Source organism: Anomaloglossus baeobatrachus, chromosome 1 (genome assembly GCF_048569485.1).
Source record: "Anomaloglossus baeobatrachus isolate aAnoBae1 chromosome 1, aAnoBae1.hap1, whole genome shotgun sequence".
Taxonomy (NCBI): Eukaryota; Metazoa; Chordata; class Amphibia; order Anura; family Aromobatidae; genus Anomaloglossus; species Anomaloglossus baeobatrachus.
This window is the reverse complement of record NC_134353.1, coordinates 976,808,223-976,833,605: the sequence shown is the minus strand read 5'-3', so window position 1 is coordinate 976,833,605 and position 25,383 is coordinate 976,808,223. Positions and strand designations below refer to the sequence as shown.

The 25,383-nt window shown below is 48.7% G+C and overlaps 1 protein-coding gene across 1 annotated transcript in view; it reads left to right on the top strand.

Moving 5' to 3' along the window:
- LOC142266757 (carbonic anhydrase 9-like) overlaps positions 1-24,319 on the top strand; it is a 75,341-nt gene extending 51,022 nt beyond the window's left edge. Inside the window, exons 2-6 of the mRNA XM_075332322.1 lie at positions 4,745-4,774; positions 5,195-5,365; positions 5,594-5,736; positions 13,389-13,481; positions 24,248-24,319. Of these exons, the coding sequence (XP_075188437.1) occupies positions 4,745-4,774; positions 5,195-5,365; positions 5,594-5,736; positions 13,389-13,481; positions 24,248-24,319 (509 nt within the window). The remainder of the gene's footprint in view (positions 1-4,744; positions 4,775-5,194; positions 5,366-5,593; positions 5,737-13,388; positions 13,482-24,247) is intronic.
- The last annotated feature ends 1,064 nt before the right edge of the window (positions 24,320-25,383 follow it).

The following is a 25,383-nucleotide window of genomic DNA, read 5'->3' as shown; positions in this document are numbered from 1 at the left end:
TATGTGCGCACGGTTCATTTTTCGCGCCGTTTTTGGTCTTAAAACTGCATGTACTTCCTTCCCCAGCAAAGTCTATGAGTTTTCATATTTGCTGTCCGCACACTGCAGTTTTGTTTTAGGTGCGTTTTTGTGGTGACCATAAAGATGCAACATGTCGATTATTTCTGCATTATTGCCGGCGTTTTTCACCCATGTAATGCATTGTAAAAAATGCAGCAACAAAAATGCAGCAAAAAACGCAGTAAAATGTGCAAAAACGCATGCATTTTTTTATGCGCTTTTTTTTTACTGCGGGTGCTTTTTTGTGTGTGTGTGTTTTAGCGGCCAAAAATGCATAAGAATGCTGCATCTTTGTGGTCACAAAAAAGGCAACGTACGCACATCGCCTCACTGTCCTGTTTTTGTTTGTCTTTCCGCTTTTATGTGTAATTTCCAAAATGTGGTCACTTGGGGGGGGTTTCTTCTGTTCTGGCACTTAGGGGCTCTGCAAATGGAGTCCACAAACTATTCTAGGAAAATCTGTGCCCCAAAAATCAAATGGTGCTCCTACCCTCCTGAGCCCTGCGGTGTGGGAGAACAGTACTGTACAGTCACATGTGGGGTATTGCCACGTTCAGGAGAAGTTGTATAACACATTCTTGGAGCCTTTTTTTACCTAATCCCTTGTGAAAGTTGGAAATCTGGGACTAAAACAATATTTTAGTGGTAAAAATGTAATTATGTTTTCTTTACTGCCCAATAGTATTGTACCGCCCCTGTGGAAGCAGCCGAGCTGCTCGGATCCGGGTTCACTGTGGCTCGAGGGTCTTCGGACCCGCGGGTCGTGCGGCCACTCGAATGAAGGGAGTATTTACAGGGTAGTTATAGTTCGTGACGCCACCCGTGGTGTGTGGTAATTAGGAGTACCACCGCTGCTGTTGGGAGTTCCCGGGGATGATGGAACGGGGCAGCAAGGTGTTGGAAACCTCCACGTGTAGGGCATGCCCCGGGACTTGGTGAAAGGAAGGAAGTGCCGTGGGGATGTGAAGGGGTCACTCTCGTACTCACTCATTTCATAAGCAGACACCGACAACTGGGTAAACCAAGTATCTGGGTACCGCTGCTGCTGAGGGGAGCTCGTCCGGGTCCCGTCCCCAAGTGGTGCTGCCTGGTGATCCGTGACCTGCCTCACGGCACTTAGTTTAGATTTCAACTTGATGGCCTGGTAGCTTGGAACTAGCTGGGCACCGCTCCCTACTATGGCTAAGTATGGGAGCTTGCTATCAGGGCTCACACTTGGGATTTTCTGGATCGTTTTTGGTTGGAAAGTCCTATCCCCCTCGTTGCACTAATGCCCCAATTCTGGAGTGGCTGGGAATTGTCGGCTTGCCTGAAGCTACCCCCCGACCTAGGGTCTGTGTACCCCATCGTGCCTTCATTCCCGGACTGGTAATAGGGCCAGGCTGCCGGCCTTCCTCCTCAACAGGTCCGAGCACCTCGCCACGATCCCCTGCGACCGGGGGTCCGACTCCTCTAGGCCCAGACCACAGTCTGCAACCTAGGCAGCTACTTCGGGAGTCCCCACTCCCGACTTCCTCCTCCACTCAACTCGACTCAACTCAACTCACTACACTCCTCACCTCCCCTCTGCATGGAAGGCAGCTTGTGCAGTACCCTGTGATGACCTGATAGTCCAGGGGCGTCACAGTATAACATTTTATGACTAATCTGTGGTGTCAATCTGCTCACTGCACCCCTGGATGAATTAATTGAGGGGTGCAGCTTGTAACATGGGGTCACTTGTGGGTGGTTTCTGCTGTTCTGGCAGGGACACTGCCAATATGTCATGGCACTCTCAGAGCATTCTAAGTAAATCATCACTCAAATATGGTGCTCCTTCCCTTCTTCACTCTGTACTGTGCCTCAAATCTCATTTTGGACCACATATGAGGTATCTGGGTACTCAGGAGAAATTGCACAATACATTGAATAGCTAAAGTAACATTATTGTGGGAAAAAGTAAAATTTTCATTTTTTCCTTCTTCATTGCTTTGGTTCCTGTGAAGCACCTGAAGGGTTAATAATCTTCTTGGATGTGGTGTTGAGCAGTGTGAGGGGTGCAGTGTTTAGAATGGGGTCACTTTTGGGTATTTTCGGTCACCTCTGCCTCTCAGTCTCTTTACATGTGATCCCTGAAAAATGGAACGCTCCATTCTGTATAGACAGGGGAAACAGCAAAACCGGCAAGGGATCCAATACTTATTATCTCAACTGTATTAAGGACCTGCCAAAACCCCCATCCTCTCCATACACCTCCCCCTAATCTCCTAATACCTCCCACACATAATCTCCAGTATATAACCTGTCCTCTCCAAACACCTCCCCCTAATCTCCTGATACCCCCCCACACATAATCTCCAGTATATAACCTGTCCTGTTGTGAATATGTTTTCCAGTTCGGGGCTCCCTCTTGTGGTCAGTGCTGGTGGTGCAGTTGATGTGTGGAATGAAAGCCACACACCTGTGGAGGACTGGCAATCAGGGTCAGATTGGGCTATTTAACTGAGTAGTTTTCTCTTGTTACTTGCCGGTGCTCAATCGTTTCCTGTGTGTTAAGGACATTCTGTAACCAGCCCTGCTCACTACCAGAACTCCTCACAGATAAGTGGTCTTTGTACCTCTGTTGTTTGTTTTCCATTTTCTTGTTGTTTTTTCTGCTTTGATACTAATGCATGATTCCTATTTTGCCTGTGTGGAGTTCTTGGTGGAATGGGATCATTCCCTGTTGGGAGTGTCTGTATACTTATCTCCATGATTCTGCAAGGTATTGTGTTTGTCATGCTTGGTATTAATTCGGTCCCTCATCTGTATTAGTGTTTTTGGATCCCAGTAACATCTGAGTGCTGATACAGTGGGGGAGAGGTTGGTTTTTTCCATATCAGAAGTGCTGGTATTTATTACTATCTATCTTTGGGGACTACTCCGAGGCAGATTAGCTTTCTTATATCTCTATCTGTGAGATTATTTAGTTCTCCAGCTTTGTCGAGGCGTCCAGGTCATCGTAGGCACGCCCCACGGCTACTTCTAGTTGTGTGTCAGGATTAGGTCTGCAGTCCATTAAGTTTCCAGCCACTCTGTTACCTTTTTGGGATTCCACATTTTTTGATCCTCCTCGGTCCCTAAATCATAACATTGTCCTCTCCATACATCTCTCCCTAATCTCCTGATATCTTCCCACACATAATCTCCAGTATATAATCTGTCCTCATACTTTCTTCTTCTCTAGGACTTCTTCCATGCTTCTGTAGCGCCCCACGAGGCAGGTGGTTAACCTACTCGTTTCCGGGCAAACGCAGGTTGGGTTAGACGTTGTAATGGGTGGCCTCGCCCGATTCTGTTGCCTCGAGGCGTACAGCGAATGGTGGGGGGAGCGGGGTATTTGGGAAAGTTTGTCGTGATGCCACCTGTGGTATGCAGCCAGGGAGTAACCGCCGCTGCAAAATTCCTCACCGGGGCAGGTGTTATGGCAGTCGTAATGGTATCGTTCCCCACAGGTGGAGCGGGCCCTTTGTGGATGACGGGGCCAGTAGTCCATGGGAGGGCTGATGCGAGGGCAAAGACAGGGATGACACAGGATGCTGCGGTTCAAAGTTCTTTTTACTCACCGTTCTTAAAGATGCTCCGGAGGTGTGCCTCTCTGCTGCGATGGGCCTCAGCCGATCCCGGGTAAATCAGTGGCAACACAGGTGTCTGTGGAGAGTGAGACCTCCATTGTGCTTGGTTGTGGATCCTGGTGGCTTGAAGCGGCTTAGGTGCTCCAGTGTTGCGTCCCGTATACAGGTGGCGCGGATCCTCGCCATGGGGCCTGGCTGCAATCCCGACCCAGGATCCTATGTGTCACAGTGCTCTGGGAAAATGGGTGGTGTGCGATGGGACTTTAAATCCCCATCCCCTGCATATTCTGGCAGACAACATAGATAATAATCTGCCCTAGGGCTTCTGCACCCTGTCAGCACTGGCACTGTGGGAACGATTAGGCTCAACCTCCAGCTACCATGTTCTCCTCTGTCTCACCATCTCCACTGGTTGCCTCTCGTCCTCTTCCAGTCTGACCGGTTCCACCTAGAAGAGCTCTGAAGCACTCCTTCCAGGTACCGTGTTGTTCAAAGTCTCAAACTATTCTCATTTCCCGAGATAGCTCTGAAGCATGCATCTGAGGCGGTCTCCTTGAGGGGAGTTGGATCACACACCCTCCAGGGAGCTGTTGTTGCTTCTCTGTCCGAGACTGATCTGACTAGCAGCTGTTTGTGTTTTCTCACTTCCTCAGGCAGCCCCCACCCTTGGGATGACTCTTAGTGGTGGGAATTCCCCAGGCTCTCTGGCTTCCTGTGTTGTATAACTAGCTGACTCATGGGCTGGGGATTGTGCAAGTGAAAAACATCAGTTATTAACCCCCTCTTACCCGGCATGAATACTACATCTTAAAAGAGATGCAGTACCCTGTGGCGACTGAGCCTCAGGGGCGCCACACTTCCATTATAATTTGGTCCTCACTACCTGAACCATCTGACTTCTGATCTCCAGACCCATCCTGAGGGCCCATAACCATCAGTAACATTGCTATCCCCTCCTACCGTCTCCCCTGCAGATCGCCGGCAGGGTCTTCTCTTGTTAAACCTGATATTCCACCATTTTTAGTTGTACTTTTTATTTTTTCATAATTGCAGCCATTGATCATTTAATAATATTATATCCTTTATCATAGGTCCTGGTCATCATCACTGGAGCTACACAGGTAAGAGCCGACAACCGGGCAGCTATAATGCGGGGCAGAGGTGACAGCGGGTGTCACAGGAGGGGGGCGGCACATATTCACCACCTGTGTGTGGCGTCTGTGACCGCCTCGTGTCTTGACAACTTTATAATTGATTAATGCTTTACCTGTGAAGTACAGGTGTTGTCATAGGTTTAGTTAATGAGAGAACAAGAACTGCTTCCTTGAAGCGTGGTCCCCCACAAAGTGCAGCCCCCATTAAGAGTGGCCCTGCCACAGAGCTTATCAGCTCCAGATTATCAGCATCTGACCCTTTTTATTAGTGTGAGGTGGTCATTTCAGGCTGAGGGGTGTCTGTGTCGGTGTCTGTCTGTCGGAGTCTGGTCAGCGTGGTGGGGTGATTACAGGTAACCCCGTCTTTGTGCTTCTCCTGTGTGACAGATGTCCTGGAGTGGGGTCAGGATTTTCCAGACTGTGATTTGGGGTCTCAGTCTCCTATTAATGTGGATACACAGAATACGACTTTTGACCCTCATTTGACTCCGATCCTGCTCTCTGGCTATGACCTGACGGCTGCTGATTCCTTGAAGTTAGAAAACAACAGACATACTGGTAAGTACTGGTGAGCACTGATGAGTAATGGTGAGCACTGGTAAGCACTGGTAAGCACTGGTAAGCACTGGTAAGCACTGAGGAGCAACCATTGACTCTTCATCGCTGGTGAACATGTGGCGTCAGTGTGAACATGAACCATGTAGGAGTCATGGCCCCAATAGTCCATCATGACTGCCAGTGCTCAGATATTGTGATACTAATATTTGTCACTGTCTTCACTCACAGTGGTTCTGACACTACCTGACAGTCTGAAGATAGTCGGGGGTCTTCCTCATATTTACCAAGCAGCACAGCTCCATTTCCACTGGGGGTCTCGGAGAAGTCCAGGGTCAGAGCACACTGTAAATGGAAAGCGGTTCCCAGGAGAGGTGAGTGGTATCGCTGATTCACAATGTGGCCCCCATAGACTGGCCCCCCACAGTCTCTGCCTTGTTCTGCCTCAGACTCTGCCACCCCCCACTGTTTCTGTTGCTCTCTCCGGCAGGCTACCACCGCTCCCAGAGACTCGGCTGCCCACTGACTCAACCGCTGTCTCCACAGACTCGGCGGCCATCCCCACCTGCCCCCGCAGACTCTGTTGCTGCCACCCCAGATTAGTACATTGCCCCTGCAGACTTTACATCCCCCTAGACTCAGCCGCCCCCCTAGACTCAGCCGCCGCCCCCCCTAGACTCAGCCGCCTTCCTCCCTCCAGTGTCGGCCACAGACCTGGAGACTCTGCTTCCACCTCCCCTCCTCAGCCGCTGTCCTCGTGTAGGAGGACGGTGAATAGCGCCCTCTCCTAAGGTGGTGTATAGGCACCCCTGCAATTCTGTCAGAGAATACTCAGTTTCTTCCTGAAAATGATTGCAATCACAAATTCTTTGGTATTATTATCTTCATTTATTTTGCTTGCAATGAAAAAACACAAAAGAGAATGAAACAAATATCAAATCATTGATCATTTCACACAAAACTCCAAAAATGGGCCAGACAAAAGTATTGGCACCCTTAGCCTAATACTTGGTTGCACAACCTTTAGCCAAAATAACTGCGCACAACCGCTTCCGGTAACCATCAGTGAGCTTCTTACAATGCTCTGCTGGAATTTTAGACCATTCTTCTTTGTAAACTGCTCCAGGTCCCTGAGATTTGAAGGGGGCCTTCTCCAAACTGCCATTGTGACATCTCTCCACAGGTCTTCTATGGGGTTCAGGTCTGGACTCATTGCTGGCCACTTTAGTAGTCTCCAGTGCTTTCTGTCAAACCATTTTCTAGTGCTTTTTGAAGTGTGTTTTGGGTCATTGTCCTGCTGGAAGAGCCATGACCTCTGAGGGAGACCCAGCTTTCTCACACTGGGCCCTACATTATGCTGCAAAATTTGTTGGTTGTCTTCAGACTTCATAATGCCATGCGTACGGTCAAGCAGTCCAGTGCCAGAGGCAGCAAAGCAACCCCAAAACATCAGGGAACCTCCGCCTGTTTGACTGTAGGGACCGTGTTCTTTTCCTTGAATGCCTCTTTTTTTTCCTGTAAACTCTATGTTGATGGCTTTTCCCCAAAACCTCTACTTTTGTCTCATCTGACCAGAGAACATTCTTCCAAAATGCTTTAGGCTTTCTCAGGTAAGTTTTGGTAAACTCCAGCCTGGCTTTTTTATGTCTCGGGGTAAGAAGTGGGTTCTTCCTGGGTATCCTACCATACAGTCCCTTTTCATTCAGACGCTGATGGATAGTACGGGGTGACACTGTTGTGCCCTCGGACTGCAGGGCAGCTTGTGTCAAGGTTAAAATGACGATGATGATGATGAGACTCAAAGGATCTCTCGGGATCTGGCTGCTGTTTCAAATTAAAATGTTATGAGTGCACTTCAAGACTAAATAACTGGACAACAAGTCAGTTACATCTATCTCCATGACTGGCTCTCACCAAGTAATCTTTATTATTTGAAAAAAATTCTAGACCGAGCAGTAAGGGGGTGTAAACAAAAGTTTTAGTCCAATCAAGTATCGTAGGTCGGGGCTTCATGACGTATAGAGATCTGCACATCCTCCTTGGATTGGTCAGTCCAGGCTCCAGGAATTTCTTTTGTCCATCTGTCTCATGTGCAAAACAGGAAATGGCAGCCATCTTCAAGCTGTATATACTGTGTCTAAGGAAAATACACTGAATATGCAATATACATATATACATGTTAGTAAGAAACAAAGCATTCACAAATATGTGTGTTAGTTCACATCTACTGAACTATATAACAGAGTCTATGAAATGGCTGAATTAAGTATTTTTGGATACTCAATTCTTTATCCTCAACAGTCCCCCCTAAAGACTTACTTCTGCCATTTCTGAATTCTAAGGGTACTGTGTTCCCTTAGGAAGAGAGGTAGAAAGATCTCTTGAAAAACCTGCCTAACTGAATGTTGAAACATGGGCGGAAAGGGGAAAGGGGTTTTCTTCACCGGTTTGAGACCAAGGACTCCTAGGCGAGTCCTCACCCTTTGTAGCTGGACTTTCCCATGTCTCAAGGTTCTCCAAGTCCTCTCTTCTAACTGTTCTGGCAATGCTGGTCTAAGACTGTACAGGGTTTTCTGAAAAGGATAAGTATGAGCAGAACGCTCAGTGCAGCTCTGGTTGATCAACCCTTCTACAATGCGAGGTGTGGATCCATAGATTTTTCTGCGCATTGGATCAGCTCCTCTAATGTTGACTCATGGCTCTTTCTCGCTTATCCTTTAGGATCAATCAGTCTCCTGACTGGAGACCATATGCTAATAGCTCTGATTTAAGATCTGGAATTGGAAAATACACCTGATTACCACACTATTCAGTCAATTATGTAAAAATATACATGTCTGTGCTAAACCAAAAAACATCTTACATAAAGACCTGTTTATTACGAAAAGAAAAGAAAACATATACATTTTATACACGATTTGCCAGTTTCCACTTTTCTATAAAATATACACTTTTATAAACACTTTTTTTTTTTACATACCACCTTCATGTGCTTCTCAACAATAATGTCATTTTCTGTACTGGAATGCCTTTGACCAAACCTGGAGAGAGATTTACACAACATGCACAGACTTGCATACAACGTGCTCATGATATACATCTATAATCAGTTTGCAGTCTCTAAAAATGGGTAGAGTAGGTGCAGGGTGTTTCTACGGACTCTTTACAGTTTTTTCTCACTTCGTTCTAGGCACGTGTCTTACAAGACTGGGTGAATCTGCCCACCTGGGTACTGAACCCTGGTGTCACCAAAGCACATACTGACAATTGTCTTTCACAGATGTTACCTGGGCCATCATTAAGAAGAGCTCTAATGGCAGAGAAAGCTTACCACCCTTTGTCCACAGACTTTCCTCAATCAGCTGGCTCCCTGCATGTCACACTCCATTCCTTGTTGATTTGCTTGTTCCTGTAGGGATTTAAGAACACAAGGAGTGACAGAAGTCACTGACCTGACCGGTGTCACCGAGGCATGGTCTCTATGCATGGTGAAAGACTCTCAACTCTAGGCCCGTTCACTGCTTCTTGGTCAGCTGCACCTGTGCGGGGATCTCCATCCGATTCCATCAGCTCAGATCTAGACTTTCTCTTCAGCATACCAAATTCATTTGACAACAGGAAAAGATCTACAACCTACATACACATCTAAAAACTCTTACCCACTCCTGTTCTACCCATCTAGAGAGGCATTTAATACGTCACTGCCTCCTGTATCGATAGGAGGGGAGAGTGTCTTAAATTTAACTACCTCATGTTGTGTAACCTGTAGCATATCCAGTGCAGAATTGACCACCATCTGATTTCATCTATAAAAACAAAACTAAAAGAAATATAGATTAGATCATTCTTATAACTTTAACTCTGACCATAATACAGTTAGTGGTCATCTATACTTCATATGACTGAGAATACTAAATAAATAAACAAATAAACATATAAGACAAGACTTTCCTATTTCAGTTAACAGATATGCCTCATAGTAATCTAATAAACATAACCTGCGGGAAAAAGGTTAGCTTCAAAACCTATCTAATATGCCTACTGCACCCTCGAAGAAACTGGAGAATATAATTAATACCTTATTCCCCCCTTGTTTAATTGTTTATTTACCAATATGGCAAAATTCAGAGTTTTTATACTGGTATTCCCTAAAAGAAAAGATAAAACAACAGGTAATAAATTAGCTACATACTAAAACCTAAAATGAACAAACACTGAAAATAACGAATATCTTACAACAATATACATTGCTGGGGAATTTTAAAACCTTACGATAAACAACACTGTATCCATAAAGAAAAGAAAAACCTTTGATAGTAGAAATAACTGAGACATGATTAAATGACAGCTCTGACTGGGCGACTAACCTGCAAATATATATATATTGTTTAGAAATAATCATAAAAACAGAAAAGGTGATAGAGTCACAAAATAAAAATATATTGTTCAAATAAATCGCCATTAAAAAACAAAACAACACAGAAATTAAATCGCACATCCCATGAAATTTAATATTCCCTATTCAGGTATAAGCAGTAAACTAAAAATGGGAAATCCTGAACTCTAAGGGTTAAACCAAACTTACGTCACTATTGGGGAAAGACACATTCCATTCTTATCTATGACTATTTATTAATTCAGTAAAAATTTCACTTATCTTTGACTTGCATGTATTGGATAGCTGAGTAAACAAATATACTATTTATACTTATTCAAATGTGTTAGTCATATATACCAGAGAACACCTCCCACCGGGGATGGGTGGAGAGCTTTGAACAAAGAGCCATTGCGAGGGGCATGGCTTATGAGGTGTACTGCCATCAATGGGTGTAGCAAGACGGCTGCCACAGGAAGTTCCAGGCACCCAACTTCCGGGTGTAGCATCCATGTTGTGACTCCCTGGGTGTACTGGGAGTGGCTGGAACTACATAGTAAACCAGGGATACTTTTAGTGCCTGTAAATTTGCATTCCAGCATACAAAGGAGAGATTTGATTAGCACCAGATATGATGACTTCTAAAGGAAAACAATGAGGCACAGCTAGAGAAAAACATTTAGTGATTCTTCAAACAGCAACACACAGTGAATAGGGTCTTTGTCCTCCAGTATACTCTCACTGGAGAGTAATCTGAACTTCAGTACATGGGTTGCAGCCTGCCATCTAGTGGTAGTCCAACGATTTTACACAAGTTTTTACAATCTTTTATATATTTTCCCGCCTTTTGTTTTTTGTAACTAGGGCGACAGCGTTCTCAGCGCCTACTAAAAACAATCTCTTCTTGAACAGAGTATATAGTGCTCTAATTGGACCGGCCGGCTCCAACCGGAATTCTTTCCCGCCTCGTTATGAAGACCTACCCCCTCATAACAGTGGCTCACGTTTAATATGCAGGGGAATACGCTAATTCAGACACTTACCTTAACTAAAATGAGATCCTTTCCTGCCTCGTCTGCGTATTGAACGCAAACAGTGACATGCGCCTAAAACGCAAGGGAGTACGCTAATTCCACTTTAAGTTAACAGAACCCTTCCCGCCTCGTTTATTATCTATTTAATATTTAATATTTAATATTCAATAAACAGTGGATGTGTCATCTGCAACACAGGGGAATCGCTAGTTCTCATACTTCTGTTCAAAAAGAAACAATTGTAAATACTGAAAAACGCATGAACCCGTCAGTTTTTGTTCCAATCCAAACCAAAATAACACTTGTCTTTCTTTCAACTCATTACAACTGCTCCGTTTGCTTTACTATACAAAGGCTGCAGCCACCTCCTGTATGTTAGCCCACTGACCCCTCCTCTCTCCTCCCTCCAAAGAGCTGCGCTGTCTCTGCCTCTTCACTCCTAGCAGGGATGGGTAATTCACTAACCCCCCCTTGCTTCCTCTCAGCTAAAAGACGGCAGGGACGTAGCTATGTAATTCGATCTCTGCTCTGTCTCAAGCAGCCGGTGGACATATGGCCCCCACCACCTTTTTTTTTTTTTTTCCTTTCCCTCAATGTAAAGACTGCAGGCAGTGGGTGATTGTTAACTTCCCCCCTGCTTTCTTTGTGTAAGAGACTGCAGGCACAGCGCGTAATACAAAACCCGCTCTCTGTCCCGTGTAAGCAGCCAGTGAGGGACTGACCCCCCTTCTTCCTTGCTTCCTGCTCTCTTCTGTTCTCAGCGAAAAAAATGCAGGCTTCTTAATTTGACTCCCCTTTTCTTCTTAGTGAAGAAGATAGACTGCAGGCACGCTGGGCTTCTCTCCACCATCTCTAAAGCTAGCAACAGACAATTAACTCTCCGAGAACCAAACAGAGAAATCACAAGCCTGATTAACCATACACTATATACAAATCAACAGCTACTCAAAAAGCCCCCCATTTCTACCTTACTTACAGCTCAGAAATACAGACAGTCAGATCCTTTAACACCTACGCCTAGCCCCTATGGGGGCTGGGTCCTTCTCTAGGTCACCGGCGAGGGACAGTCACACCGTTAGGTCTCCGGTGCACTACCATTCTCCGGACTAGTGACCACCCCCTTTCGCCAGGTGTCTCTCGAACCACAGGTAAAACAGCACACACAATGTATATGATTCTTACCGCGGAATGGAGGGGGATCAAGTCCTCGATATCGAGCAACACCTGGATACTTGTGGAGTAGCCCCCAGACGTCCGAAAAATGGAAGATCTGACTCACCCTTCTCGGTGGCCCCACACTTGGCGCGCCAACTGTCAAGGTTAAAATGACGATGATGATGATGAGACTCAAAGGATCTCTCGGGATCTGGCTGCTGTTTCAAATTAAAATGTCATGAGTGCACTTCGAGACTAAATAACTGGACAACAAGTCAGTTACATCTATCTCCATGACTGGCTCTCACCAAGTAATCTTTATTATTTGAAAAAACTCTAGACCGAGCAGTAAGGGGGTGTAAACAAAAGTTTTAGTCCAATCAAGTAACGTAGGTCGGGGCTTCATGACGTATAGAGATCTGCACATCCTCCTTGGATTGGTCAGTCCAGGCTCCAGGAATTTCTTTTGTCCATCTGTCTCATGTGCAAAACAGGAAATGGCAGCCATCTTCAAGCTGTATATACTGTGTGTAAGGAAAATACACTGAATATGCAATATACATATATACATGTTAGTAAGAAACAAAGCATTCACAAATATGTGTGTTAGTTCACATCTACTGAACTATATAACCGAGTCTATGAAATGGCTGAATTAAGTATTTTTGGATACTCCATTCTTTATCCTCAACACTTGAACTTGTTTGGATGGTAGTCGAGCTTCTTTATCCACCATCTGCACAATCTTGCGTTGAAATCTCTCGTCAATTGTTCCTTTCCTTCCACATCTAGGGAGGTTAGCCACAGTGCCATGGGCTTTAAACTTCTTGATGACACTGCGCACCGTAGACACAGGAACTTTCAGGTCTTTGGAGATGGACTTGTAGCCTTGAGATTGCTCATGCTTCCTCACAATTTGGATTCTCAAGTCCTCAGACAGTTCTTTGGTCTTCTTTCTTTTCTCCATACTCAATGTGGTGCACACAAGGACATAGGACAGAGGTTGAGTCAACTTTAGTCCATGTCACCTGCTGCAAATGTGATTTATTATTGCCAACACCTGTTAGGTGCCACAGGTAAGTTACAGGGGCTCTTATTACACAAATTACAGAAGCAGCACAGGATTATTCTCACTGTGTCAATACTTTTGTCCACCCCCTTTTTTATGTTTGGTGTGGAATTATATCCAATTTGGCTTTATGACAATTTTTTTTACTTTTTTTTCATTGAAAACAAAAATAAATGAAGATAATACCAAAGAATGTGTGATTGCAATCATTTTCAGGAAGAAGCTGAGTATTATCTGACAGAATTGCAGGGGTGCCAATACTTTTGGCCAGCACTGTATATCAGTAAAGATAAGATGTAGCAGAGCCGGCGGCACAGTCACACACGGGCTGTAGATGGAGTTCGGCGGTAACCGTAGACCATCAGGGCTCTGACCCGCTATTTTCTCCCTCAGATTCACGTGGTTCACTACAACGCAGAGTACGAGAGCGTGGAACTGGCAGCAAACCATTCCGGAGGCCTCGCGGTGCTGGCGGCATTCATAGAGGTAAGTGGCCTCCCGCGGAGCCTCACCTCTAGGAGAAAGCGCAATAAAGGTCAGGGGAGGCCGGACTATATTTATTCATTAAAAGCTTCAGAAAGGAAAAAGAAAAAAAAAAAAAAAACTGTAAAAAATATTTATAATCACTCGGTGGCGCCCCCTACATCACTAAGTACAGCACAATGTATAGTGGAGGATAGGAGCAAGAGTGGTGTAAGTACAACTGCACCCTCAGGGAGAAGATCTGACCACACACAGAAAAACCCACAGTATACATCTGAACAAGGCCCTAAAAAAAATAGTTATAATCACTCGGTGGCGCCCCGTATATCTGTAACTATAGCACAATGTATAGTGGAGGATAGGAGCAAGAGGGGTGTAAGTACAACTGCAGCCTCAGGGAGAAGATCTGACCACACACAGGAGGGAAAAAAGCCCAAGTAATCTTCCCTCTCTTCCTATTGTGATCAGACTCATAGGGTTTTATTTTGGAAGACCAAAACTCCTCTGATGTCCGGGAAGAGACCTACGAGTCATACATCATCTTTATGTAGAGGATCCGAGGCCAAGAGTCAGGAGGAGGACAATGCATCCTCTATACGTAACAAAGAGGGCAATGATTCCTCTATATGTAACATCAGGAGGAGGACAATGTATCCTCTATATGTAACATCAGGAGGAGGACGACAATGCATCCTCTATATGTAACAGAGAAGACAATGCATCCTCTATATGTAACAGAGGACAATGCATCCTCTATACGTAACAGAGGACAATGTATCCTCTATATGTAACATCAGGAGGAGGACAATGTATCCGCAACATCAGGAGGAGGACAATGCATCCGCAAAATGTCATATCAAGATAAGGAAAACATATCCCCTATACGCATGAAGAGGACAATGCATCCTCTAGAAGAATTGGCTACATCAAAAGGCTGAATGTCTTGTATCTTGTGACATTTCGCCCATATTCTTTGCTTCATTTGGTCCTGCACTCAGGACGATTTCTTGGGCACCTTTGCCTAGGACTTTGGTATCCAGCGTCTCTGGCAAATGATTGGCTAGGTGCATAGTATATACAGTATATGTATATATGCAAACATATATCTCATAGTATATACAGTATATGGTCCTCATTCTACTGAGGGTTTCGGGATAGAGAATACTAGATATAATTTCCTTAGGAGAAGACAACCCCCCCCCCAAAAAAAATGGAAATAAAATGGCAGATGAGGTGTCCTCCGCTGGCCTAGTAGAAGACTAAGTAGAAGGTCTCCATCCGCTGGCCTAGTAGGATACTAAGTAGAAGGTGTCCATCCACTGGCCTAGTAGAAGACTAAGTAGAAGGTCTCCATCCACTGGCCTAGTAGAAGACTAAGTAGAAGGTCTGCATCCACTGGCCTAGTAGAAGACTAAGGCAGGCTTTGCACATTACGACATCGCAAGTCGATGCTGCGATGTCGAGTGCGATAGTCCCCACCCCCTGCCCAGGTACGATATCTTGTGATAGTTGGTGTAGCGAAAATTATCGCTACGCCAGCTTAACATGCACTCACCTGCCCTGCGACCGTCGCTCTGGCCGGCGACCCGCCTCCTTCCTAAGGGGGCGGGTCGTGCGGCGTCATAGCGACGTCACTCGGCAGGTGGCCAATAGCGGCGGAGGAGCGGAGATGAGCAGGATGTAAACATCCCGCCCACCTCCTTCCTTCTCATTGCAGCCGGTGGCGGCAGGTAAGGAGATGTTCCTCGCTCCTGCGGTATCACACACAGCGATGTATGCTGCAGCGGGAACAAGGAACAACATCATACCTGTCTCTGCACCGGCATTATGGAAATGTCGGAGAATACACCGATGATACGATAACAACGCTTTTGCGCTCGTTAATCGTATCAAAAAGGATTTGCACACTACGATATCGACTGAGACGCTGGATGTGCGTCACTTTCGATTTGACCCCACCGATATCGCAACGTGCAAAGCCGCCCTAAGGCTGGAAACACACTTGTGAGTAAAATCGGTCCGAGTTGCCTGAAAAAAAGCTCGACTGATTTTAGTTCACGTTAGGTTTTTTTTAATTATTTCAAGGATAGCAGAGTGTGTGTAATGCGTAGTGGATGCGTTTTTACTATGTAATCTGCCATTCAGCTCTGCTACATGGCCGCTGACAGCAGACACAGACATCCATGTAGCAGAGCTGAATGGCAGATGACAGCAGACAGAGCTGCACGATCAGAATAAACTCGGGTGAACGTCACCCGACTTCATTGTCATACCGCGGCTCTGTCTGGGTGTCGCGTCCTGATTAGAGGTCACCCGTGAAGGACTTACCGGTGACCGCTAATCTCCTGAGTGACTGAATTGAGCAGCGCGATTAGCGATGCTGTCACTCAGGTTACCCGCGGCTAGCTGGATCCTCCCCCCGTGACCGCAACTCACCTGTGACTTCATCGCTGTCACTCGGGCAACTTGCTGTCACAGGTGGAGGATCCAGCGGTGGCCACGAGTTACCTGACTGACATCAGCTGACCGCGATACTCACCTCAGTTGCTGCGTGGAGCTGACAGGAGTGGCAGTGTCTTCTGCAGCTTTTCTCACCTTCATGTAGCAGAGCTGGATGCGACGCGGGACCTCTGTAGATTACGTCGGACATTGATGGGTTTTTTGGGTACTTAATAAAGTGGTGAACGAGGGTCTTTATTATTGTTTATTATTTCTACTAAAGGATTTTTTAACTGTTTGTGTGTTTATTAACTTTAATTTACAGGTTAATGATTGGGGGTGTCATTGGACGCCTGCCATGATTAATCTAGGACTTATTGGCAGCTATGGGCTGCTGCCATTAACTCCTTATTACCCCAATTGCCAACGCACCAGGGCAAATTGGGAAGAGCCGGGTACAGTCCCAGAACAGTCGCATCTAATAGATGCGGCTATTCTGGGCGGCTGCTAGCTGATATTGTTAGGCTGGGTGGCTCCCCATAACTTGGAGCTCCCCATCCTGAGAATACCAGCCTCCAGCCGTGTGGCTTTATCTTGGCCGGTATTAAAATGGGGGGGAGGGGTGCTTTTTTTTTTTAATTAGTTATTTATTTTACTGCATGATATAGACCCGCCCACCGGCAGCTGTGATTGTTTGCAGTGAGACAGCTGTCACTCATCGTCGGGGTGTGTCTGACTGCAACTAATCATAGGCGCCGGTGGGCAGGGAAAGCAGGGAATACGAGATTGATTAATGAGCGGCCGGCTTTTTCAAAAGAGGAGAAGCCGCCGGAGCAGTGTGAACGCCGTGCAGTGCCGCACTGGTAATCGGGGATCCGTGAGTATGAGCGAGGGGGGGGAGAGAGGGATAGACCGAAATGGACAGAGAGTGAGGGACAGAGATAGTGATGGACTGACAGACCGACCGACAGAGAGAGAATAGAGACCGAGAGGGAGAGACCGACTGACAATCGCATGTTTCTCAAAATACTGGAAATGAGTGAGGTCTCACAATGTCATTATCACCCCACCCGTCCTCTCCACAGTTCTGCACCACCCTACATCTCCTCCCTCATCTCTGTCTATCACTCCACCCGTCCTCTCCACAGTTCTGCACCACCCTACATCTCCTCCCTCATCTCTGTCTATCACTCCACCCGTCCTCTCCACAGTTCTGCACCACCCTACATCTCCTCCCTCATCTGTCTATCACCCCACCCGTGCCCTCCGCTCTGCTAATGACTTAAGACTGACATCCTCAACAATTCGAACCTCCCACTCCCGTCTTCAAGATTTCTCACGAGATGCGCCTATGCTCTGGAACACACTACCAAGAGCAATCCGATTAATTCCCAACATCCACACTTTTAAGCGGGCCCTAAAAACGCATTTCTTTAGACTAGCCTATCACCTCACTGCCCTGATCTAATCTAGTCCCTTTCTGCCCTTCAAAAAATTTACTTCCAATTCTTGTCCCCTGTACCTGTATAAATTCTGGCCGATGACGGGTTCATGCAGTTGGTTTTGAACCCCCTATTAAATCGATGGCTGGATCATCTATAACAAGCTTTTCTCCCCCCCATTCACCTTCTGTGCCCCCCTATTTCCTCATAGACTGTAGTTACGAGCGCGGCCCTCACTCCTCCTGGAATCTGAATCTTGCTATTTGTATTGTCTCATATTGTCTGTACATGTCCCCACTGAATTGTACAGCGCTGCGGAATATGTTGGCGCTATAGAAATAAAACTTATTATTCTTATTAATGTCGGTCAATCTCTGTGATTACATTGTGAGACCTCACTCATTTCCAGTGTTTTGAGAAACATGCGATTAATGTATTTAGAAAAACGCATGTCACTTGGATGGTATGAGCGCCGCTCCGTGTGACATGCATTTCTTTCACGCTCCCATAGAGTTGCATTGGAGAGACTCTGAGAAACTCGCCAAAAAGCAGCATGCTGTGATTTTTTTCTCAGTCCAAGTTGGAGTGAGAAAAAAAAAAAAAAAAAGAAAAAAAATCGCAGCTGAGAACTGAATCATTGAATAACGAGTCCGATTCCAATGCGAGATTTCCTCACTCTGCTCTACTGCCAGAAACTCGCAAGTGACAAGCCGCCTAAAGGGGGTTTTACACGCTGCGATATCGCTAAGGAGATATGGTCGGGGTCACGGTGGTTGTGACGCGCCTCATTAGTGAGATCGCAGCGTGTGACTCCTCTGAGCGACCGTAAACGATCGCAAAAGAGGGAAAAACCGGTGCGTCATGGAGAGGTCGTCCTGAAACAAAATATCGTTCTCTGGTCAGTAGCGACGTGGTTCATCGCTTCAGCAGCACCATACATCGCTGTGTGTGACACCGCAGGAGCGAACACCACCTCCTTACCTGCCTCCACCGGAAAAAGGGGAACGGAGAAGGTGGGCGGCATGTAACGTCCCACTCAGCTCCGCCCCTCCGCTTCTATTGGGCCGCCTGCCGTGTGACGTCGCAGTGACGTCGCTGTGAACGCACCTCCCCCTTGAAGGAGGAATTGTTTGGCGGTTACAGCGACGTCGCTGACAAGGTATGTGCATGTGACGCTGCTGTAGCGGTAATGTTCACTGTGGCAGCGAGCACAAGATATCGCATGTACGACGGGGGCGGGGACTATCGCGCACGACATCGCTAGCAATGTCACAGAGTGTAAAGTAGCCCTAAGGACCAGGGGCACTCACTGCGGGGGAAGTCAATACTAAGGACCGGGGGACACTCACTGCGGGGGAAGACAATACTAAGGACCAGGGGCAGTCACTGCGGGGGAAGACAATACTAAGGACCAGGGGCAGTCACTGCGGGGGAAGACAATACTAAGGACCAGGGGCACTCACTGCGGGGGAAGACAATACTAAGGACCAGGGGCAGTCACTGCGGGGAAAGACAATACTAAGGACCAGGGGCAGTCACTGCGGGGGAAGACAATACTAAGGACCAGGGGCACTCACTGCGAGGGAAGACAATACTAAGGACCAGGGGCACTCACTGCGGGGGAAGACAATACTAAGGACCAGGGGCAGTCACTGCGAGGGAAGACAATACTAAGGACCAGGGGGCAGTCACTGCGGGGGAAGACAATACTAAGGACCAGAGGCAGTCACTGCGGGGGGAAGACAATACTAAGGACCAGGGGCAGTCACTGCGGGGGAAGACAATACTAAGGACCAGGGGCAGTCACTGCGGGGGAAGACAATACTAAGGACCAGGGGCACTCACTGCGGGGGAAGACAATACTAACGACCAGGGGCACTCACTGCGGGGGAAGACAATACTAAGGACCAGGGGCAGTCACTGCGGGGGAAGACAATACTAAGGACCAGGGGGCAGTCACTGCGGGGGAAGACAATACTAAGTACCAGGGGCAGTCACTGCGGGGGAAGACAATACTAAGGACCAGGGGCAGTCACTGCGGGGGAAGACAATACTAAGGACCAGGGGCAGTCACTGCGGGGGAAGACAATACTAAGGACCAGGGGCACTCACTGCGGGGGAAGACAATACTAAGGACCAGGGGCACTCACTGCGGGGGAAGACAATACTAAGGACCAGGGGCAGTCACTGCGGGGGAAGACAATACTAAGGACCAGGGGCAGTCACTGCGGGGGAAGACAATACTAAGGACCAGGGGCAGTCACTGCGGGGGAAGACAATACTAAGGACCAGGGGCAGTCACTGCGGGGGAAGACAATACTAAGGACCAGGGGACACTCACTGCGGGGGGAAGACAATACTAAGGACCAGGGGCAGTCACTGCGGGGGAAGACAATACTAAGGACCGGGGGGCACTCACTGCGGGGGAAGACAATACTAAGGACGAGGGGCAGTCACTGCGGGGGAAGACAATACTAAGGACCAGGGGCACTCACTGCGGGGGAAGACAATACTAAGGACCAGGGGCAGTCACTGCGGGGGAAGACAATACTAAGGACCAGGGGCAGTCACTGCGGGGGAGGACAATACTAAGGACCAGGGGACACTCACTGCGAGGGAAGAAAATACTAAGGACCAGGGGCAGTCACTGCGGGGGAAGACAATACTAAGGACCAGGGACACTCACTGCGGGGGAAGACAATAATAAGGTCCAGGGGCAGTCACTGCGGGGGGAGACAATACTAAGGACCAGGGGCAGTCACTGCGGGGGAAGACAATACTAAGGACCAGGGGCACTCACTGCGGGGGAAGACAATACTAAGGACCAGGGGCACTCACTGCGGGGGAAGACAATACTAAGGACCAGGGGCAGTCACTGCGGGGGAAGACAATACTAAGGACCAGGGGCACTCACTGCGGGGGAAGACAATACTAAGGTCCAGGGGCACTCACTGCGGGGGAAGACAATACTAAGGACCAGGGGCACTCACTGCGGGGGAAGACAGTACTAAGGACCAGGGGGCACTCACTGCGGGGGAAGACAATACTAAGGTCCAGGGGCAGTCACTGCGGGGGGAGACAATACTAAGGACCAGGGGCACTCACTGCGGGGGAAGACAATACTAAGGTCCAGGGGCAGTCACTGCGGGGGGAGACAATACTAAGGACCAGGGGCAGTCACTGCGGGGGAAGACAATACTAAGGACCAGGGGCAGTCACTGCGGGGGAAGACAATACTAAGGACCAGGGGCACTCACTGCGGGGGGAAGACAATACTAAGGACCAGGGGCAGTCACTGCGGGGGGAAGACAATACTAAGGACCAGGGGCAGTCACTGCGGGGGAAGACAATACTAAGGACCAGGGGCAGTCACTGCGGGGGAAGACAATACTAAGGACCAGGGGCAGTCACTGCGGGGGGAAGACAATACTAAGGACCAGGGGCATTCACTGCGGAGGGAAGACAATACTAAGGACCGGGGGGCACTCACTGCGGGGGAAGACAATACTAAGGACCAGGGGCAGTCACTGCGGGGGGAAGACAATACTAAGGACCAGGGGCAGTCACTGCGGGGGAAGACAATACTAAGGACCAGGGGCATACACTGCGGGGGAAGACAATACTAAGGACCAGGGGCAGTCACTGCGGGGAAGACAATACTAAGGACCGGGGGGCACTCACTGTGGGGGAAGACAATACTAAGGACCAGGGGCAGTCACTGCGGGGGAAGACAATACTAAGGACCAGGGGCAGTCACTGCGGGGGAAGACAATACTAAGGACCGGGGGGCACTCACTGTGGGGGAAGACAATACTAAGGACCAGGGGCATTCACTGCGGAGGGAAGACAATACTAAGGACCAGGGGCACTCACTGCGGGGGAAGACAATACTAAGGACCAGGGGCAGTCACTGCGGGGGAAGACAATACTAAGGACCAGGGGCAGTCACTGCGGGGGAAGACAATACTAAGGACCAGGGGCAGTCACTGCGGGGGAAGACAATACTAAGGACCAGGGGCAGTCACTGCGGGGGAAGACAATACTAAGGACCAGGGGCAGTCACTGCGGGGGAGACAATACTAAGGACCGGGGGCACTCACTGCGGGGGAAGACAATACTAAGGACCAGGGGCACTCACTGCGGGGGAAGACAATACTAAGGACCAGGGGTACTCACTGCGGGGGAAGACAATACTAAGGACCAGGGGCAGTCACTGCGGGGGAAGACAATACTAAGGACCAGGGGGCAGTCACTGCAGGGGGAAGACAATACTAAGGACCAGGGGCAGTCACTGCGGGGGAAGACAATACTAAGGACCAGGGGCAGTCACTGCGGGGGCAAGACAATACTAAGGACCAGGGGCAGTCACTGCGGGGGAAGACAATACTAAGGACCAGGTGCAGTCACTGCGGGGGGAAGACAATACTAAGGACAAGGGGGCAGTCACTGCGGGGGAAGACAATACTAAGGACCAGGGGCACTCACTGCGGGGGGAAGACAATACTAAGGACCAGGGGCACTCACTGCGGGGGGAAGACAATACTAAGGACCAGGGGCAGTCACTGCGGGGGAAGACAATACTAAGGACCAGGGGCAGTCACTGCGGAGGAAGACAATACTAAGGACCAGGGGCAGTCACTGCGGGGGAAGACAATACTAAGGACCAGGGGCACTCACTGCGAGGGGAAGACAATACTAAGGACCAGGGGCACTCACTGCGGGGGAAGACAATACTAAGGACCAGGGGCAGTCACTGCGGGGGAAGACAATACTAAGGACCAGGGGCAGTCACTGCGGGGGGAGACAATACTAAGGACCAGGGGCAGTCACTGCGGGGGAAGACAATACTAAGGACCAGGGGCACTCACTGCGAGGGGAAGACAATACTAAGGACCAGGGGCACTCACTGCGGGGGAAGACAATACTAAGGACCAGGGGCAGTCACTGCGGGGGGAGACAATACTAAGGACCAGGGGCAGTCACTGCGGGGGAAGACAATACTAAGGACCAGGGGCAGTCACTGCGGGGGAAGACAATACTAAGGACCAGGGGCAGTCACTGCGGGGGGAGACAATACTAAGGACCGGGGGCACTCACTGCGGGGGAAGACAATACTAAGGACCAGGGGCACTCACTGCGGGGGAAGACAATACTAAGGACCAGGGCAGTCACTGCGGGGGAAGACAATACTAAGGACCAGGGGCAGTCACTGCAGGGGGAAGACAATACTAAGGACCAGGGGCAGTCACTGCGGGGGAAGACAATACTAAGGACCAGGGGCAGTCACTGCAGGGGGAAGACAATACTAAGGACCAGGGGCAGTCACTGCGGGGGAAGACAATACTAAGGAACAGGGGCAGTCACTGCGGGGGAAGACATTACTAAGGACCAGGGGCAGTCACTGCGGGGGGAAGACAATACGGGAAGACAATACTAAGACCAGGGCAGTCACTGCGGGGGAAGACAATACTAAGGACCAGGGCAGTCACTGCGGGGGAAGACAATACTAAGGACCAGGGGCAGTCACTGCGGGGGAAGACAATACTAAGGACCAGGGGCAGTCACTGCGGGGGAAGACAATACTAAGGACCAGGGGCAGTCACTGCGGGGAAGACAATACTAAGGACCAGGGGCAGTCACTGCGGGGGAAGACAATACTAAGGACCAGGGGGCAGTCACTGCGGGGGAAGACAATACTAAGGACCAGGGGCACTCACTGCGGGGGGAAGACAATACTAAGGACAGGGGCAGTCACTGCGGGGGAAGACAATACTAAGGACCAGGGGCAGTCACTGCGGGGGAAGACAATACTAAGGACCAGGGGCACTCACTGCGGGGGGAAGACAATACTAAGGACCAGGGGCACTCACTGCGGGGGAAGACAATACTAAGGACCAGGGGCACTCACTGCGGGGGAAGACAATACTAAGGACCAGGGGCACTCACTGCGGGGGAAGACAATACTAAGGACCAGGGGCAGTCACTGCGGGGAAGACAATACTAAGGACCAGGGGCAGTCACTGCAGGGGGAAGACAACACTAAGGACCAGGGGCAGTCACTGCGGGGGAAGAGAATACTAAGGACCAGGGGCAGTCACTGCGGGGGAAGACAATACTAAGGACCAGAGGCAGTCACTGCGGGGAAGACAATAAGGACCAGGGGCAGTCACTGCGGGGGAAGACAATACTAAGGACCCAGGGGCAGTCACTGCGGGGGAAGACAATACTAAGGACCAGGGGCAGTCACTGCGGGGGAAGACAATACTAAGGACCAGGGGCAGTCACTGCGGGGGAAGACAATACTAAGGACCAGGGGCAGTCACTGCGGGGGAAGACAATACTAAGGACCAGGGGCAGTCACTGCGGGGGGAAGACAATACTAAGGACCAGGGGCAGTCACTGCGGGGGAAGACAATACTAAGGACCAGGGGCAGTCACTGCGGGGGAAGACAATACTAAGGACCAGGGGCAGTCACTCCGGGGGAAGACAATACTAAGGACCAGGGGCACTCACTGCGGGGGGAAGACAATACTAAGGACCAGGGGGCACTCACTGCGGGGGAAGACAATACTAAGGACCAGGGGCAGTCACTGCGGGGGAAGACAATACTAAGGACCAGGGGCACTCACTGCGGGGGAAGACAATACTAAGGACCAGGGGCACTCACTGCGGGGGAAGAAAAGAGATTCCAGCAGCTAAATAGGAAAGGTTCTTTCCAGTTAGAGCGGTCAGACTGTGGAATGCGACCACAAGAGGTAGTAATGGCTGACACTATAACAGCTTTATATCAGGGCTGGATGATTTCCTCACTACACAGCATTGTGCCTATAGAATGGCTCTGATTGGTGGAAGTCGCTGCTGTTAATTACTATATCCATTTGTCTCAGGAAGGATCTGAAGATAATGAAGATTATGAACATCTTCTAACACATCTGGACGAGGTAAAGGGACGCAGGTAAGTGACCGGCGACACCCCCCCACCCCCACTAATGTACAGCGAGGTCAGCGATACATGCGAGTATAGGTCTTCTACAGCACTACAGAATATTCACATAAATATATACAGTCACCACTAGAGGGGGCTCCTCACACACAGATGTGTGTATATACAGTCACCACTAGAGGGAGCTCCTCACACACAGATGTGTGTATATACAGTCACCACTAGAGGGAGCTCCTCACACACAGATGTGTGTATATACAGTCACCACTAGAGGGAGCTCCTCACATACAGATGTGTATATATACAGTCACCACTAGAGGGGGCTCCTCACATACAGATGTGTATATATACAGTCACCACTAGAGGGGGCTCCTCACATACAGATGTGTATATATACAGTCACCACTAGAGGGAGCTCCTCACATACAGATGTGTATATATACAGTCACCACTAGAGGGGGCTCCTCACACACAGATGTGTATATATACAGTCACCACTAGAGGGAGCTCCTCACACACAGATGTGTATATATACAGTCACCACTAGAGGAGCTCCTCACATACAGATGTGTATATATACAGTCACCACTAGAGGGGGCTCCTCACATACAGATGTGTATATATACAGTCACCACTAGAGGGAGCTCCTCACATACAGATGTGTATATATACAGTCACCACTAGAGGGGGCTCCTCACACACAGATGTGTATATATACAGTCACCACTAGAGGGGGCTCTTCACACACAGATGTGTATATATACAGTCACCACTAGAGGGGGCTCTTCACACACAGATGTGTATATATACAGTCACCACTAGAGGGAGCTCCTCACACACAGATGTGTATATATACAGTCACCACTAGAGGGGGCTCTTCACACACAGATGTGTATATATACAGTCACCACTAGAGGGGGCTCTTCACACACAGATGTGTATATATACAGTCACCACTAGAGGGAGCTCCTCACATACAGATGTGTATATATACAGTCACCACTAGAGGGAGCTCCTCACACACAGATGTATATATACAGTCACCACTAGAGGGAGCTCTTCACATACAGATGTGTATAT